This window comes from Coffea eugenioides, chromosome 11 (genome assembly GCF_003713205.1).
Source record: "Coffea eugenioides isolate CCC68of chromosome 11, Ceug_1.0, whole genome shotgun sequence".
In the NCBI taxonomy this organism is placed as follows: Eukaryota; Viridiplantae; Streptophyta; class Magnoliopsida; order Gentianales; family Rubiaceae; genus Coffea; species Coffea eugenioides.
The window spans coordinates 29,388,355-29,401,644 of NC_040045.1; the positions used below are offsets into that span (position 1 = coordinate 29,388,355).

General features: G+C 34.6%; 1 protein-coding gene across 5 annotated transcripts; it reads left to right on the top strand.

Moving 5' to 3' along the window:
* The first annotated feature begins 7,938 nt into the window (after positions 1-7,938).
* On the top strand, positions 7,939-12,069 carry LOC113753314 (uncharacterized protein At4g15970-like). 5 transcript variants are annotated; one of them, XM_027297435.1, is made up of 6 exons: positions 7,939-8,420; positions 9,405-9,770; positions 10,581-10,717; positions 10,970-11,062; positions 11,174-11,294; positions 11,724-12,069. In XM_027297435.1, the coding sequence occupies exons 1-5, from the start codon at positions 8,070-8,072 to the stop codon at positions 11,259-11,261; spliced, it is 1,035 nt and encodes a 344-aa protein (XP_027153236.1). In that variant the 5' UTR covers positions 7,939-8,069; the 3' UTR covers positions 11,262-11,294; positions 11,724-12,069. The 5 variants fall into 5 exon arrangements, with proteins under 5 accessions (XP_027153236.1, XP_027153235.1, XP_027153234.1 ...); XM_027297434.1 differs by having other exon boundaries at positions 10,581-11,062; positions 11,721-12,069; XM_027297433.1 differs by having other exon boundaries at positions 10,581-11,062.
* Positions 12,070-13,290: the final 1,221 nt, after the last annotated feature.

Below are 13,290 nucleotides of genomic sequence, written 5' to 3' on the forward strand. Positions count from 1 at the left end.
ATTCAAGTATAGCCTAGAAAAACGTGCACCCGTCGTTCCAGACTAAACAAATTTTCGAAAAGCGAATTTTTCAACAAAACGCTTTAAAAATATAAAGAGGCGTCGTTCCATATAAATGGGTTTAAAATGGTCGAAATAAATAATTCGAAGAAAATGAGTGAATAATCATTTAAATATTCCAGTAATATTCTATAAAAATAAAAAAAATTTCGGATCCTCACAAATTCCCTCTCTTTTCATAAGCCACTAAAGCAAGGGTAGATAGATTGGATTGCAAGGCACAATGACCAAAATTGGACTGGCCTTGGTATTCATGTATAAGGTCCAATTATTTTTATTGGACTTTTTAGTTTGTAGGCCTTTGAGAGATGTAATTCAATTACAAATTATTATCATTATTTTAATTTATATTCATTATGATGTCAATTTGAGAGAGTATTTTTTGAATTGTCATATTTTCAAAAATGAAAAGAAATATTTAAATTTGATTTCATATTATTATAAAGAAAAAGATTATTAATGCCATAATGTATATTCTGCCGTTTCAATTTTATTTTAATCTGTTCATGTTACAATATTTGATAGTATTTGACTTTATGTTTACTCGTATTTCCATTAACATTTAAAGTTGTACAAATGAACTGAAATTGCCACTTAATATAATATATATTTTTTGTATCAATTTTATTTTAATTCATTAAAACATTAATATCTGGCTTCTATTACGACAGAATTTTTTTTCTTTGTTGGCCAAAGGAATGCATCAACTTCTAAATGACAAACATATATATATAAATAATATATTAAGATGCTTCTTTTTGTTGTTTTATTTTAATCTGCTCATATTAAAATATTTAGTAGCATTTGACTTTATACTCATTCGTATTTCTATTAGCATTTAAAGTTGTACAAATGAACTTAAATTGCCACCTAATATAATATGCACTTTTCATATTAATTTTATTTTAATTCATTTATATGTTAATATTTGCCTTTATTATGACAAATTTTTTTTCTTTGTTCATCAAAGGGATGCATCAACGTCTAAATGACACACACACACACATATTATTTTATTAAGATGTTCTTTCTTGTTGCTTCAATGCTAGATGTTAGCTTTGTATTTATTTTTCCCACGATTTTACTTGCCGTTGAATTATAGATTATTCAACAAAGCTTACATTTCTTTGTTCAATTTTAGATTAAAAACAGTAAACGGTTCCTTTATGTCAGGTTCTCCTCTTTTCCCTCTCCTTTGCCTGTAAGTCAACCATGCAAACATTCTTCAACTGCTCTACTTTTTCCCAATTATCTAGTCGGATTTGATAGTTACTTTTTCCCTTAAAGTTAGATTGTCCTTCACAGCAATCTCAACTTTTGATGAATTATCAGTTGTACTTCATCGTTTCATAACCATGGTTCAAAGACTCGGTCGAGTCCACTCAACTCGTTAAGACATCACCGTGAAGGGTTGAACGGCCGAGTCATACCGAATCACTCCGAATCATCCGGAGTCAACTCGAATTTTTATTATTTTTACTAATTTTTAATTATTTTTGTTTATCATATTTTTTACAATTTTTAGAATATTAAATATTTCAAAAATTCGCATCTCGCCGAGACCGTGACCGATATGTTGAGACCGATGTGGAACGGTCCAGACCATGACCGCAATCGCGACGGCGACTTTGAACCATGTTCATAACCATTAAATTGAAATACAAAGTACTGGATTAGTTTAGATATCATAAACTACCATTTTAGAGATGAAATTGTTATGAACAAGCAAACCTTGAATGGTATGTAGTACAGACCGCTAGATACACTACCAATGGTTGCTTCGCTTCTTTTCGTTCATGTTCCAACGTAGCACAGAGAAGGCTTCTTTCAATTTCTTGCTTTCATTCCACTCAGTTTTTTCTTCAGCATATGTATCCATTCATATCTCACTGTAATAGCATCATGTTTTATGTTTCGATTTTGCAGCATTAACTTGGGTATTCAAGACTTTTGCTTTGTCCATCACTTTCCTTTAGGTTAGTCACACTGCTTTTGACTAACTAGCCTAATTTTTGATAAAATGCCACTTAAGTTTGATTGGTATTTACAAGTTTCATTAGCAAACTATTGGTAGTTGCTTACTATTTAAACAAGTATTATAGTAGTTGGAATCCAATCTCAAAGTTTGAATTCCAAGAAAAGCACTGGCTAGGAAGTCAATTGAATCGTATATACTCTGTAACTTATGATTCTAGACTTTGGCAACGAACTCTAAAACCGTTTCATCATTTTATATTTGTTTTCTTACTTTTGTGAGCACTTTTAGGTTGTTGATATTCAAGTTGCTTGCTTATTTTCTTTGATGCATAGTTAAGCTTGCTGAATGTCTGTTTCATTGTCAGCTAAACTTTTGATAGTGAAAAGAAAGGGAAAATCAATTAGGTAATTAAGTTGATTTAGTTGTTGACTCAGTTGATGAACCATGTAAGAATAATGGATTTTTATCTCAATCAATATCAGCACACCGTAACATACAAGTTGAAGACCAAAATTTCAAAAGCTCAGAGCATAGATCATGCAATATTGTTCTTGCTTCATTGCCTTCGTTTTCGAGCTTCCAGCCTGAAAATGGTGACTCCATTAAAGGATGTTCTTCAATGAATGGTCTAAGATAAACTGAAGTTCTGATGTGAGCGCGGAAGCTATTTTAGGATCCTAGAGGACACGTTGCAAGACGAATGGAGTCGAATCCAAACTTGGACCACTCAAGAACGGATTCAACGATAGAGGACGCCACAATCAAGTGTGTTTGCTTGATTGATAAGTCAATAAATAACCTAAGATCAACTCTAGGATGTTCAAACTAGCTTTCACAAGTTAAAGGAATTTGCCACAATCTATGGACGAAATTCTGAAATTTTTATTGAATAATATCGAAAAACTGAATGTAAAACATCACTTAAGGCTATTTATAGCTTTGACTAAACCCTAATAAAGCTGGGAAAACATTAAGAAAATTTGGCTAGCCCATTTCTTTTACTTGCCCGAAGTTTAGCCCAACAATACATAGACCGTAAGCTCAGTGACCCAATCCGCCGTTTGGAGCTTGAACACTTGCATCTTCAATTGTCAGCAACACTTTAGTAGTCTTGCAAGGATCCTTCAACTCAATCCCTTCAATGGGTGGTTTCTCTTGAGATTGGACGGCATGAACCAAGGTTTGAAGTGACTCCTTGAATCTCTTAGCTCGTCCTCGTGTCACTGGGTTTTGGGGCACCTTTACAGGATTTTCCTGAGCACCATGGGTCTCGTGCTCAACCGCATCATTCCCCTCCTCTTGAAGAGGATTTGCCCTCAAATCGTGCTCGTCCCCTGCAAGAAACGGATTTAGATCAGCAACATTGAATGTAACACTAGCATTATACTCACCAGGTAGATCTAAGCGGTATGCATTGTCGTTGATGCGCTCAATGACTTGAAAATGCCCATCTCCTCTTGGTGACATCTTGTTTTGTCATTTTTTGGGAATTCTTTCCTTGCGCAAGTGTAACCAGACCCAATCACCAGGTTCAAAGACAAGCTTGCACCTGTTCTTATTAGCTTGTTGGACATATTGGGCCGTCCTCCTCTCGATGTTGGTACGAGCCTTGTTATGCAATGATCTCACAAACTCAACTTTCTTCTTACTATCTAAATTCACATGCTCAGAAAAAGATAATGGCAACAAATCTAAGGGAGTTAAGGGGTTAAAAAAATACACAACTTTAAAATATGAGAATTGTGTAATACTATGCACAACCCTATTGTATGCGAACTTAACATGAGGTAGACACTCCTCCCATGACTTAAGATTTTTCGTTATGATTGCACGTAGGAGTGTGGATAAGGTCCTATTGACCACCTCAATTTGTCCATCCGTTTGAGGATGACTAGAAGTAGAGAACAACAGTTTGGTTCCCAACCAACCCCATAATGACTTCCAGAAATAGTTCAAAAACTTGACATCTCTATCAGACACGATAGTCCTAGGTATGCCATGCAAACGAACAATTTTTTTAAAGAATAAGTCAGAAATGTGCAAAGTATCATCCGTTTTATGACATACAATAAAGTGAGCCATTTTAAAAAATCTATCTACCACAACAAATATAGAATCATGATCACGTTTAGATCGAGGTAAACCAAGTACGAAATCCATGAAAATATCAATCCAAGATTGGTGAGGTATAGGTAAAGGAGTATACAAACCGTTTAGATTGACCCGAGACTTAGTTTTATGGCACACACCACACCTTTCAACAATCCGCTCCACGTCCCTGCACATGCGTGGCCAATAGAAATGGTCCTGCAACATAGCTAAAGTCTTGGTGACACCAAAGTGTCCCATTAGTCCATCAATGTGTGACTCATGGACAAGTAAGTCACGAATAGAACCTTGAAGAATGCATAACTTAGTAAGACAAATCTGCGACAAAGGACACACGCAGGACAGATTTCGGACCAAAGACAAAACCCTACACGTAGTTACGAATATGGGAACAAAACAGACTCAAAAATGATAAGAAAAAAAAAAAAAGGAAGTTACGACCCTAGTTTTCTAATCAAGAACAAAGTCCCACCTTGAACTACAACTAATCCTAATTCTTTTTGGATTACCAGCTTCCAAACCCATTCGGCCAGGCTTCTAGTCAACTTCAAAGCCCTTAACAGACCTAAATAGCCCCTTCACTACACCCTCTAGTTTCAAAAAAAAAAAAAAAAAAAAAACCTACCAAGTGCCAACCATTACACCAAACCAGCCCGCAAGTTTAGTCGGTTGAGTACCACCTTGTGAACCGATTGGACTGCAATTTGAGAGTTGCCCTATACACCAAGACAACAACCAAAACACCCCAAAACAGTGACCAAAAGGCCACGAACCAGTAGCTCAACCGCATCAAGTTCCTTCTGTTCTTCATGGCAAACAGGCTGAAGTTCATTACACACAGTATGCCATGATGTCCAGTTTGGAACATGTCGGTTCTGTAAGCTTGCCATATCTAAATAGCCATTTAGATAGGAAGAAGGGGGAAAAATCCACTTTTCATCCCTAAAATTTGAGTTAGGGATACATTTCATCCCTAAAATTTTAGGCGCAACATATTTAATACATGATTTAATAATTTTTGGCCATATTAGTCCAACAACCGTAAATTGTTCAATTTGGATGGAAAAGACTCACGTGTTTAGCACGTGGCCATTAAGTAAAAATAATTTCGCAATCCAAATCAACTGCCACGTGCTATACGCATGAGTCTTCTCCCTCCAAATTAAACAATTTACTGTTTTTGAACTAAATCTGGTTAGAAATTATATGACCTTGTTTGGCAAGCAAGTTTTTTGCCAAGTTTGTCTGTTATAAGTTTTTTTAACAACTTTAACTACAGTAATCTCAAAAACTTCTCAAAAATTTTAAACTATATATTTCAAAATATCCAAAAATTTACACATTTCAAAAATTTTTTCTACAACTTTTACAGTAACTACAATAAAGTTTTAGACAAATATAAAAAAAACTCACTTGCCAAACAGGGCTATTAATTCATGTACTAAATGTGTTGCACAAAAAAGTTTGGAGATGAAATGTGTCCCTAATTCAAAGTGAATTTTTCCCTAGGAAAAACTATAGAAGGCGGGCTTACCTTAGATGGAAATAAAAAAGATTGCGCTTATATAATTTGCAAATGAAGAAGCAATCATCTACTGAATCTCTAAACACCCCTTTGCCAACTCCAAAATCTAAAGACGGCCAATTTGATTAAAACATAATTAGAGTTTAAAAAACCACAAAAGTTTCCATGTTTCACAGCCTCCACATTCTGAAAAAGAAAAGACAATGGCCCCGTTTGGCAAGTGAGTTTTTTAGGTATTTGTCTAAAACTTTATTGTAGCTTACTATAGAAATTAAAAAAAAAATTTTGAAGTATGTTTTTTTTAATATTTTGAAATGTATAGTTTAAAAATTTTGAAAAGTTTTTTGAAGTTACTGTAGCTAAAGTTTTTAAACTTATAGCAGACAAACTTGACAAAAAATTTATCTGTCAAACAAGGCCAATAATTTTAGCATACGAATTAGAAGCAAACAATAATCAACAACTCTAAATTTAATAAAATTTCTACTAAATTTTATCTATGATATGCACTTCAATTGCTTATAAAATAAAGCAAAACATTTCAAACAGCAAGAAGAAGTATCAGAATTCTTCACAATACTATTTAGCAATTTTTATTGAATGTATAAATTAAAAGTATACTTATATTTGATATCTAATTTCTTTCCATTTTAGTAATATTTTTACAATACGCAAACATGACACTCATCCTTGAAATTTCTTACCCTTAAAACACTTTAAGGTAGGCATTGACTATGCGTAAACGGGGTAGATTGAGCAAGAGGTTGATTGAAGGGCATAATGGTCATTTTATACTTGAAATTTTGACACCTGGAGCGTGGAGGAGATGAACTTGCAGTGGATTGAAGGGTGTAATGATCACTTTATACACTTACACGATATAAAATTCTATATACTCCCTCCGTCCCAATATTAGAGACGTTTATAGGGAATGCAACTTTTTATGTACAGTGGTATCATTATTGACAGTCAAGCCTTTGTTCCAAATTTACCCCGTCGCAAGTACAATGTTCAGCTGCACTTTGTGTTTTTCATGGAGTAATGATTTCGTGGGTCCCATCTTAACCAAAAGCATCCCTTTGTATGTTAGAGACACGCGCTATTATTGGCCTTATAAAGTGAGAGTTAGTCTAACGTACTCCTCTTGCTTCTCCAAATGGATAATAAATAGCAGGTCCCACCAAATTTATTTGGATTTTCTAGCACATGCACTATGAGGGCAAGGACGGAACGTTAGAAGGAAAATAGTGTAACGTGACTCTAATTTTGGGACAATGAAAAAGGTGAAATATGACATTAACAATGGGACGGAGGGAGTATATATATATATATATATATATATATATATATTAACTTATAGAAAAAACTTTTTTCTTATAAAAGTTCATCTAAAAAATGCCTATTGGACACTTGTAAAATTGAAATTCAATTACTATTTCTTTTTAACAAAATTTATATTATATATAAAGCCTGAGAAAGGAGTTTGGTGTTAACATCGGGGTTAACATTTATTGTCGTTTTATGAATTTACTCTTATAAAAACTATTTTTATTTTAACTATCTATAACTACTGATCTAATTTTACTTTCAACTATTTAAATATATATTTCAACATAACTACCCCTAAATATTATAACTAGCAATATAAAATTATTTTTTGGAAAATATTTAAAAGATTAAAGTTTGGTTTAGTAATAAAAATTTTATTTAAAATATATGATCATAAATATTATGTATTTTTTGATTGCACACACACTGGGTGTGCATTGAGTACTGGTAAATCTAAATACTCCCTCCGTCCCACTTTGATAGTCATATTTTCTTTTTCGTCTGTCCCAAATTGTAGCTCATTTTCCAATTGAAGAATGTAGTTGTATTTTAATTTTTCTAAAATACCCTTATTCAATGTAAGTTGTTGTTATTATAAACCTATCCCATTTAATGAGTCTTGATTCTTTTTTTACCATCAATTCAAGTTCCCATAAAGTTGTACTCTAATTAATGTGAGGGTATTTTAGAAAAATAGCTATCTAAATTGATTGTTCCAACAAAATTAACTACTTTTTCTTAAATTGTGTGAAAAAAATCAGAACTATTAAAGTTGGACGGAGGGAGTACAAAAAAATGTCTAGATTTATTTGTTAATTTTTCACTACTTTCTAATTTCCACCCCAATTTTCAAAATTTCCGCGGTACAAATTTCTATATAGACGTTTACTGTTTCTCTTGAACAACCAAAACATCTCTCAAAACTTTAAAACCAAATCAAAACCGACAAAGTCCGCATCTACCCTCTTCGCCGCACTTTCTGTCTCACATACTCACGCACGGTAACGAGTACTATGTTCTACGCCCAATGCCTACAAATCCGACCCGAATCTCTACCAATTCTCCATCATGATCTCGTCATCGCCATCATCTTCGCCACTCTCCTCCGCCTATATATTTCCTCGCCGTCGATTGTCTTCTCCCTCTTTTCTTCCTCTCTCGTCTCCGCCGCCAAAACCGCCGCTGCCCTCAAATTCCGGCGAGATGAAGCCGGATGTTGCATCTAATTCCGCCGTGTATCTCCGGCGAGTATTTACTGCGATTGTTTTCCTAAGCGCTGTGGTTTTGTCCTGCTTTGTTCTCTATAGAGCTACTGATTCTGTTGGGTTGAAAATGCCGATGGTTTATTACTACTACTATGCCTCCGGGAACCCTGACTTACTCTCTGACGATGTTTCCTCTGATAATTCTCGTCTGCCGGTGAGTGCGTGCCTGTCCATTGTATTGATTTCCATATATAGTTGAATAGAAGAAGGGAATATCAGTTGGTTTGTTAGTTGTTGGCCTTTCTTTTACTGTGTTTTCGGACTCCATAAAGGGTTTGGCTTTTTTTTTTTGGGCCTTTGAACCTTGGCGTCATGTTTAGTTATGCTGAGAAATTTGATTAGTTGAAGAACCATGAACAGTGATTCTGCAGAATCCATGCCTACTGGCCTGCCCCCTAAAAATTTTGATCTCCGAGAAATATTTACAGCATATGGAGCAAATGATCGCTGAGTTATTTGAAATATCCTGTTTTGGTTACTTAACTTATTGTTTAATCAAAATGTTCTTTCAACGAATAAAGATGATGTTCAGATTCTTTATTATATGAGTGACTAAGTTATCAGTTGACTAACCATTTTGGCTGAAAAGAAGAAGGTTTACTGATCCAATGAGGGCATTATAAGCACAATTTATAACACGATAAAAAAGAAGAAGATTTATATAAGCACGATTGCTTCTGACAATTTTCTCAGAGGATGATGGAAAATGGAAATAAATGGAATAATATTTTACTTGTCAATACTGAGATAGGAAAATGATAGTGGTTGCAGTTGCTTTTTTGGTTATTACTGCAAAATTTTCTTGTAAAGTCCTTCTGTATGTACTTGTACATCATCCTTCTACATTCTGTAGTTCTAGTTTTACCTTTGTGGTTAAGCTGGCTCGTGTTGTATCTCATTATAGTTTAGTCAAGGCAGCTCTAGATTGGTGCCAGAGTTTTCACATAATGCGGTATTGGGCTTTTTCTTCTGGAAATTCATGAGTTCATTGGAAAAAAATATAGTTTGATACGCATGAAGGGAAAATTTTTCTTGGTTTAATATCTTTGCAGAACTCCATGCTTTGACTCATTGTTATTTGCTGTCCATGGTAGACAATAAAATGCTCGTGCTCTGTTGACCTCTGTGGTTACTGTAGGACAGCAAGGAGTTTAGGCTTGAAAAAGTGTTGAATGATGCTGCAATGGAAGATAAAACAGTAATTCTAACTACTTTGAATGAAGCGTGGGCTTCACCAAATTCAATTATTGATCTCTTTCTTGAGAGCTTCAGATTTGGAGAACACACTCGGAAACTTCTTAATCATTTGGTGATTATTGCGTTGGATATGAAAGCATTTTCTCGATGTTTGGATATACATACACATTGCTTTGCCCTAGTTACTGAAGGAGTCAATTTTTCAAGTGAGGCCTATTTCATGACTCCAGCGTACTTAAAGATGATGTGGAGTAGGATTTTTTTCCTACAATCTGTTCTGGAGTTGGGATTTAACTTTGTTTTCACGGTATTCCCTCTCTCTCTCCCTCCCTCCCTCCCTCCCCCCCTCTCGTACAGGCACACAAATATTCCCATTTGAGGTAGCTGCATATGCATTAACAAACACTTGTAATCATCTTAAGCAGTTGCGCTTAACAATTTCTTCTGTAACTGTGTTTTTATTTATAATCCCCTGTCCAAGGTCTTTTAAGGTCATTAGGTCCATGGTTACCAGTTTTATTCTGCTGATTAACGTTTTTAATAATCATATATTGTAGTTCTAATCCAGAGAACCAACATTTTGTCTATGGCTGGATCTTGGTATTGGCATCTCATAATTTGATGAACGTGTCATTTTGGTGTTTGTGTGTGGTTTGCTTGCTTTGCATGGGAGAATAGTAGTACTTAACTCTGTCTATTGTGTTATTTTGAGGCTTATGGAATCTTAAGGACTAGATAGAGTGAGAAGATACTCCATCATATGATTTAATTTTTTTTCTAAGATTATCTCATGTTCAATCCTCAAAAGATAGGAAGTCAAAACCAAATATAACTTATCAGAGGTATTCATAGAGGAAGGATTCTCTACGTGTCTTTTGGATATTTTTCTTTGCATTTATTGGGACATTCACTAGTTTGTGTTTTATCTTCGAGACTTAAACATTGTTGTGGTGATTCACTTATTTAATTATGATACTTAAGTTGTGCCGTTTCCTATTACATTTGTTGCTTGTTTGATTTCATTTAATAACGTGATATTTCATGTAAATATATGTGAACTTTAGAAGTATTTGCTTCATTCATATTTAGTACTTTCTGATTCATTTTCTTCTTCCAGGATGCTGATGTAATGTGGTTTAGGGATCCATTTCCCCATTTCTACTTCGATGCAGATTTTCAGATTGCTTGTGATCATTTTTCAGGGATATCTGATGGTGTTGAAAACAAACCTAATGGTGGTTTCAAGTTTGTAAGGTCAAATAATCGATCCATAGAGTTCTACAAGTATTGGTACTCATCAAGAGAGAAATTTCCTGGTTTACATGATCAGGATGTACTTAACATAATAAAAAATGGTACTTTTATCCAAGATATTGGACTAAAAATGAGATTTTTGAGTACTGCATACTTTGGTGGGTTTTGCGAACCTAGCCGAGATTTAAATGAAGTCTGTACCATGCATGCAAATTGTTGCTTTGGGCTGGATAGTAAACTTCACGATCTCAGGATATTGCTTCAAGATTGGAAAAGCTATATGTCTCTGCCACCTAGATTTAAGGGATCGCCTTTAGTATCATGGAGGGTTCCTCAGAATTGCAGGTTAGTGGGATGCTTATTCTTATCAATTATTGTTGATGGTTGTGCATGGTTTGTGAAGGTTGTTATTAAAACGTTAAATCTCTTAACAATGTCCTTTTTATGGATATCCAGTCTGGATGCACTCCTACACTTTGATTTGCAAAGCGAGGATGAGAAGCAGGAAATGGACAATAATGGGAAGACTGACAAAAGATTATAATAGATAATGTTTCACTAGCTTGGATATTTTATGGTAAGACTGTTTTTTCTTTCAGCCCCTGTCCTTTGCATGTTTTGCTTCTGTTTCTGCAATGTCAAGTGCCTATTCCTGCACTGAATTCTTAAAGCTCCTCCATCTTAACCCAAATGTTGTGTTTAATGGCGCACAAAGATGTGCAAATTTTCTGTACTTGGTAATTGAAACAAAATGTGCTTGCTTAGATTGTATTTAAGTTAAATGACAACTTATGAAAGCCAGTCATTCACCCCCTTTTTGGTTGGTAGCTATTAGTTGTCAATATGTTGCATTGTATAGCTACTATAAATTAGGTAATGTGTGGGATGCATCTTTTAGCTTAAACTACAAAGCATCAGGTGTTTTGTTCCTGTGAACTGATACTCTCTGCCTTTTATTTTATGTTGTTTTATTATTTTATTTTATTTTATTGTTTGTCTCCAGCAGCTTGAACTGATTACCGAAATTCAGAAAAAGTACAGCTCCAGTGCTTTCCAATGCTGCCTTCTTGAAGCTAGGCTGTGAGGAGCCTCTGGCACAAGTTAGGCCCTGGAATAATCCTGAAGTTCCTCACCAGAAATTCATTTCTGTGCCTACAAACCTCGTCTTAAGCTGATTCCTTTGCACGGAGAAATTAGGCTGAGCAGTCTGTGGTGTCAGTTCGCTGCATAGAGTAACTGTTCACCAACAATAGTTTTTGTTGTAAAAATGCAATGATTAGTTGTATATTTGGATAGATATTACTGACCTTTGTAGTACACTTAGAACTAGTGGTAGATCTTTCTGGAAGTAAGCATCATCTCAGGTGATCCAGGGACCATGTTAGGGATTATTATGCTCTTGGTTTTTTGAGAATGGAGCATTGCTTAACAGACTGTATTCTAGAACAACATTATGACATAGGATTACGTGCAAAAATTGAAAGCTTAATTTCGCTGATCAAGTTTATGAGAAAAAAAAATTTGAATGATACAAACAACAGAACGTATAGAAATTCAAGCCCAGCAGCAAATTCCCAAGCATAGTATATCATACATTGAGAACACCTCTGGCTGGGAATCCTGTTATTGCTAAAGATATGTTTTGCTTTTTGGATTGTAAGTACGTTATATTTGCTTAGAAATGGTCAGACCTGATATATGTAATATTAGATAGTCAGACCTGATATAAGTAATATCAGACAAGGAAAAACCAATAAACCACAACACATTGAAGAATACGCACTAGTTCTTGGTGACGACTCGATTCCACCGTATACCATCATTACGAGCTCAACTTCCTACTCCCGAACAATAGGTCAATTTCAGAAGTGCCTTTCACTTGCAACCCAATAAGTAGATAACCTCCTATCCTAACGTTTGACGTAACCCTTGCTTGCTAGATGAATCAAGGCACAACATTGGCATAAACACTTGTACCAGTGTAATAAAGTATATAACTGTATTGTCAAGCATATACAATCACGATATCTGTCTTTGGTAAGACAAGTACATGAACATTCTCCTGTGCGATAAAGTACACAATCGATAATTGATTCAACTCGCGGACAGATTCAATTATCAAATATAATCATTATGTATATAATATAACAATCATATATTAATCATGTATGGTCATTCACCACTTAAACAAAATACGAGCATGCATTATGATAATATTTAGACACACAAGAGTATTAATCTTAAATTTTACTTGGTCCAATTTTAGCATGGATCTAGCATAGTTTACTATAGGATTATAGATCTAAAACTATATGATTATAACACAACAATATTTGAACATTATAACATTTATATAGATACAATATATATATCTCTATAAATGTAAATGGGTGTTCACTTCGACATCCTTGATGTTAGATAAGGTGGATCTTTTTCTAACACTATCTCCTTTGATTGTGGCCTTTTTTTCCCTCTTTTCTTCGACCCTCTTTGCTTTTCCTTATCTCTTTTTAAGCTCACTTTTCCTTACCCTCTCAAGAGTCTCGGTGAGAGTTTCTAATTTTTGACGTGTA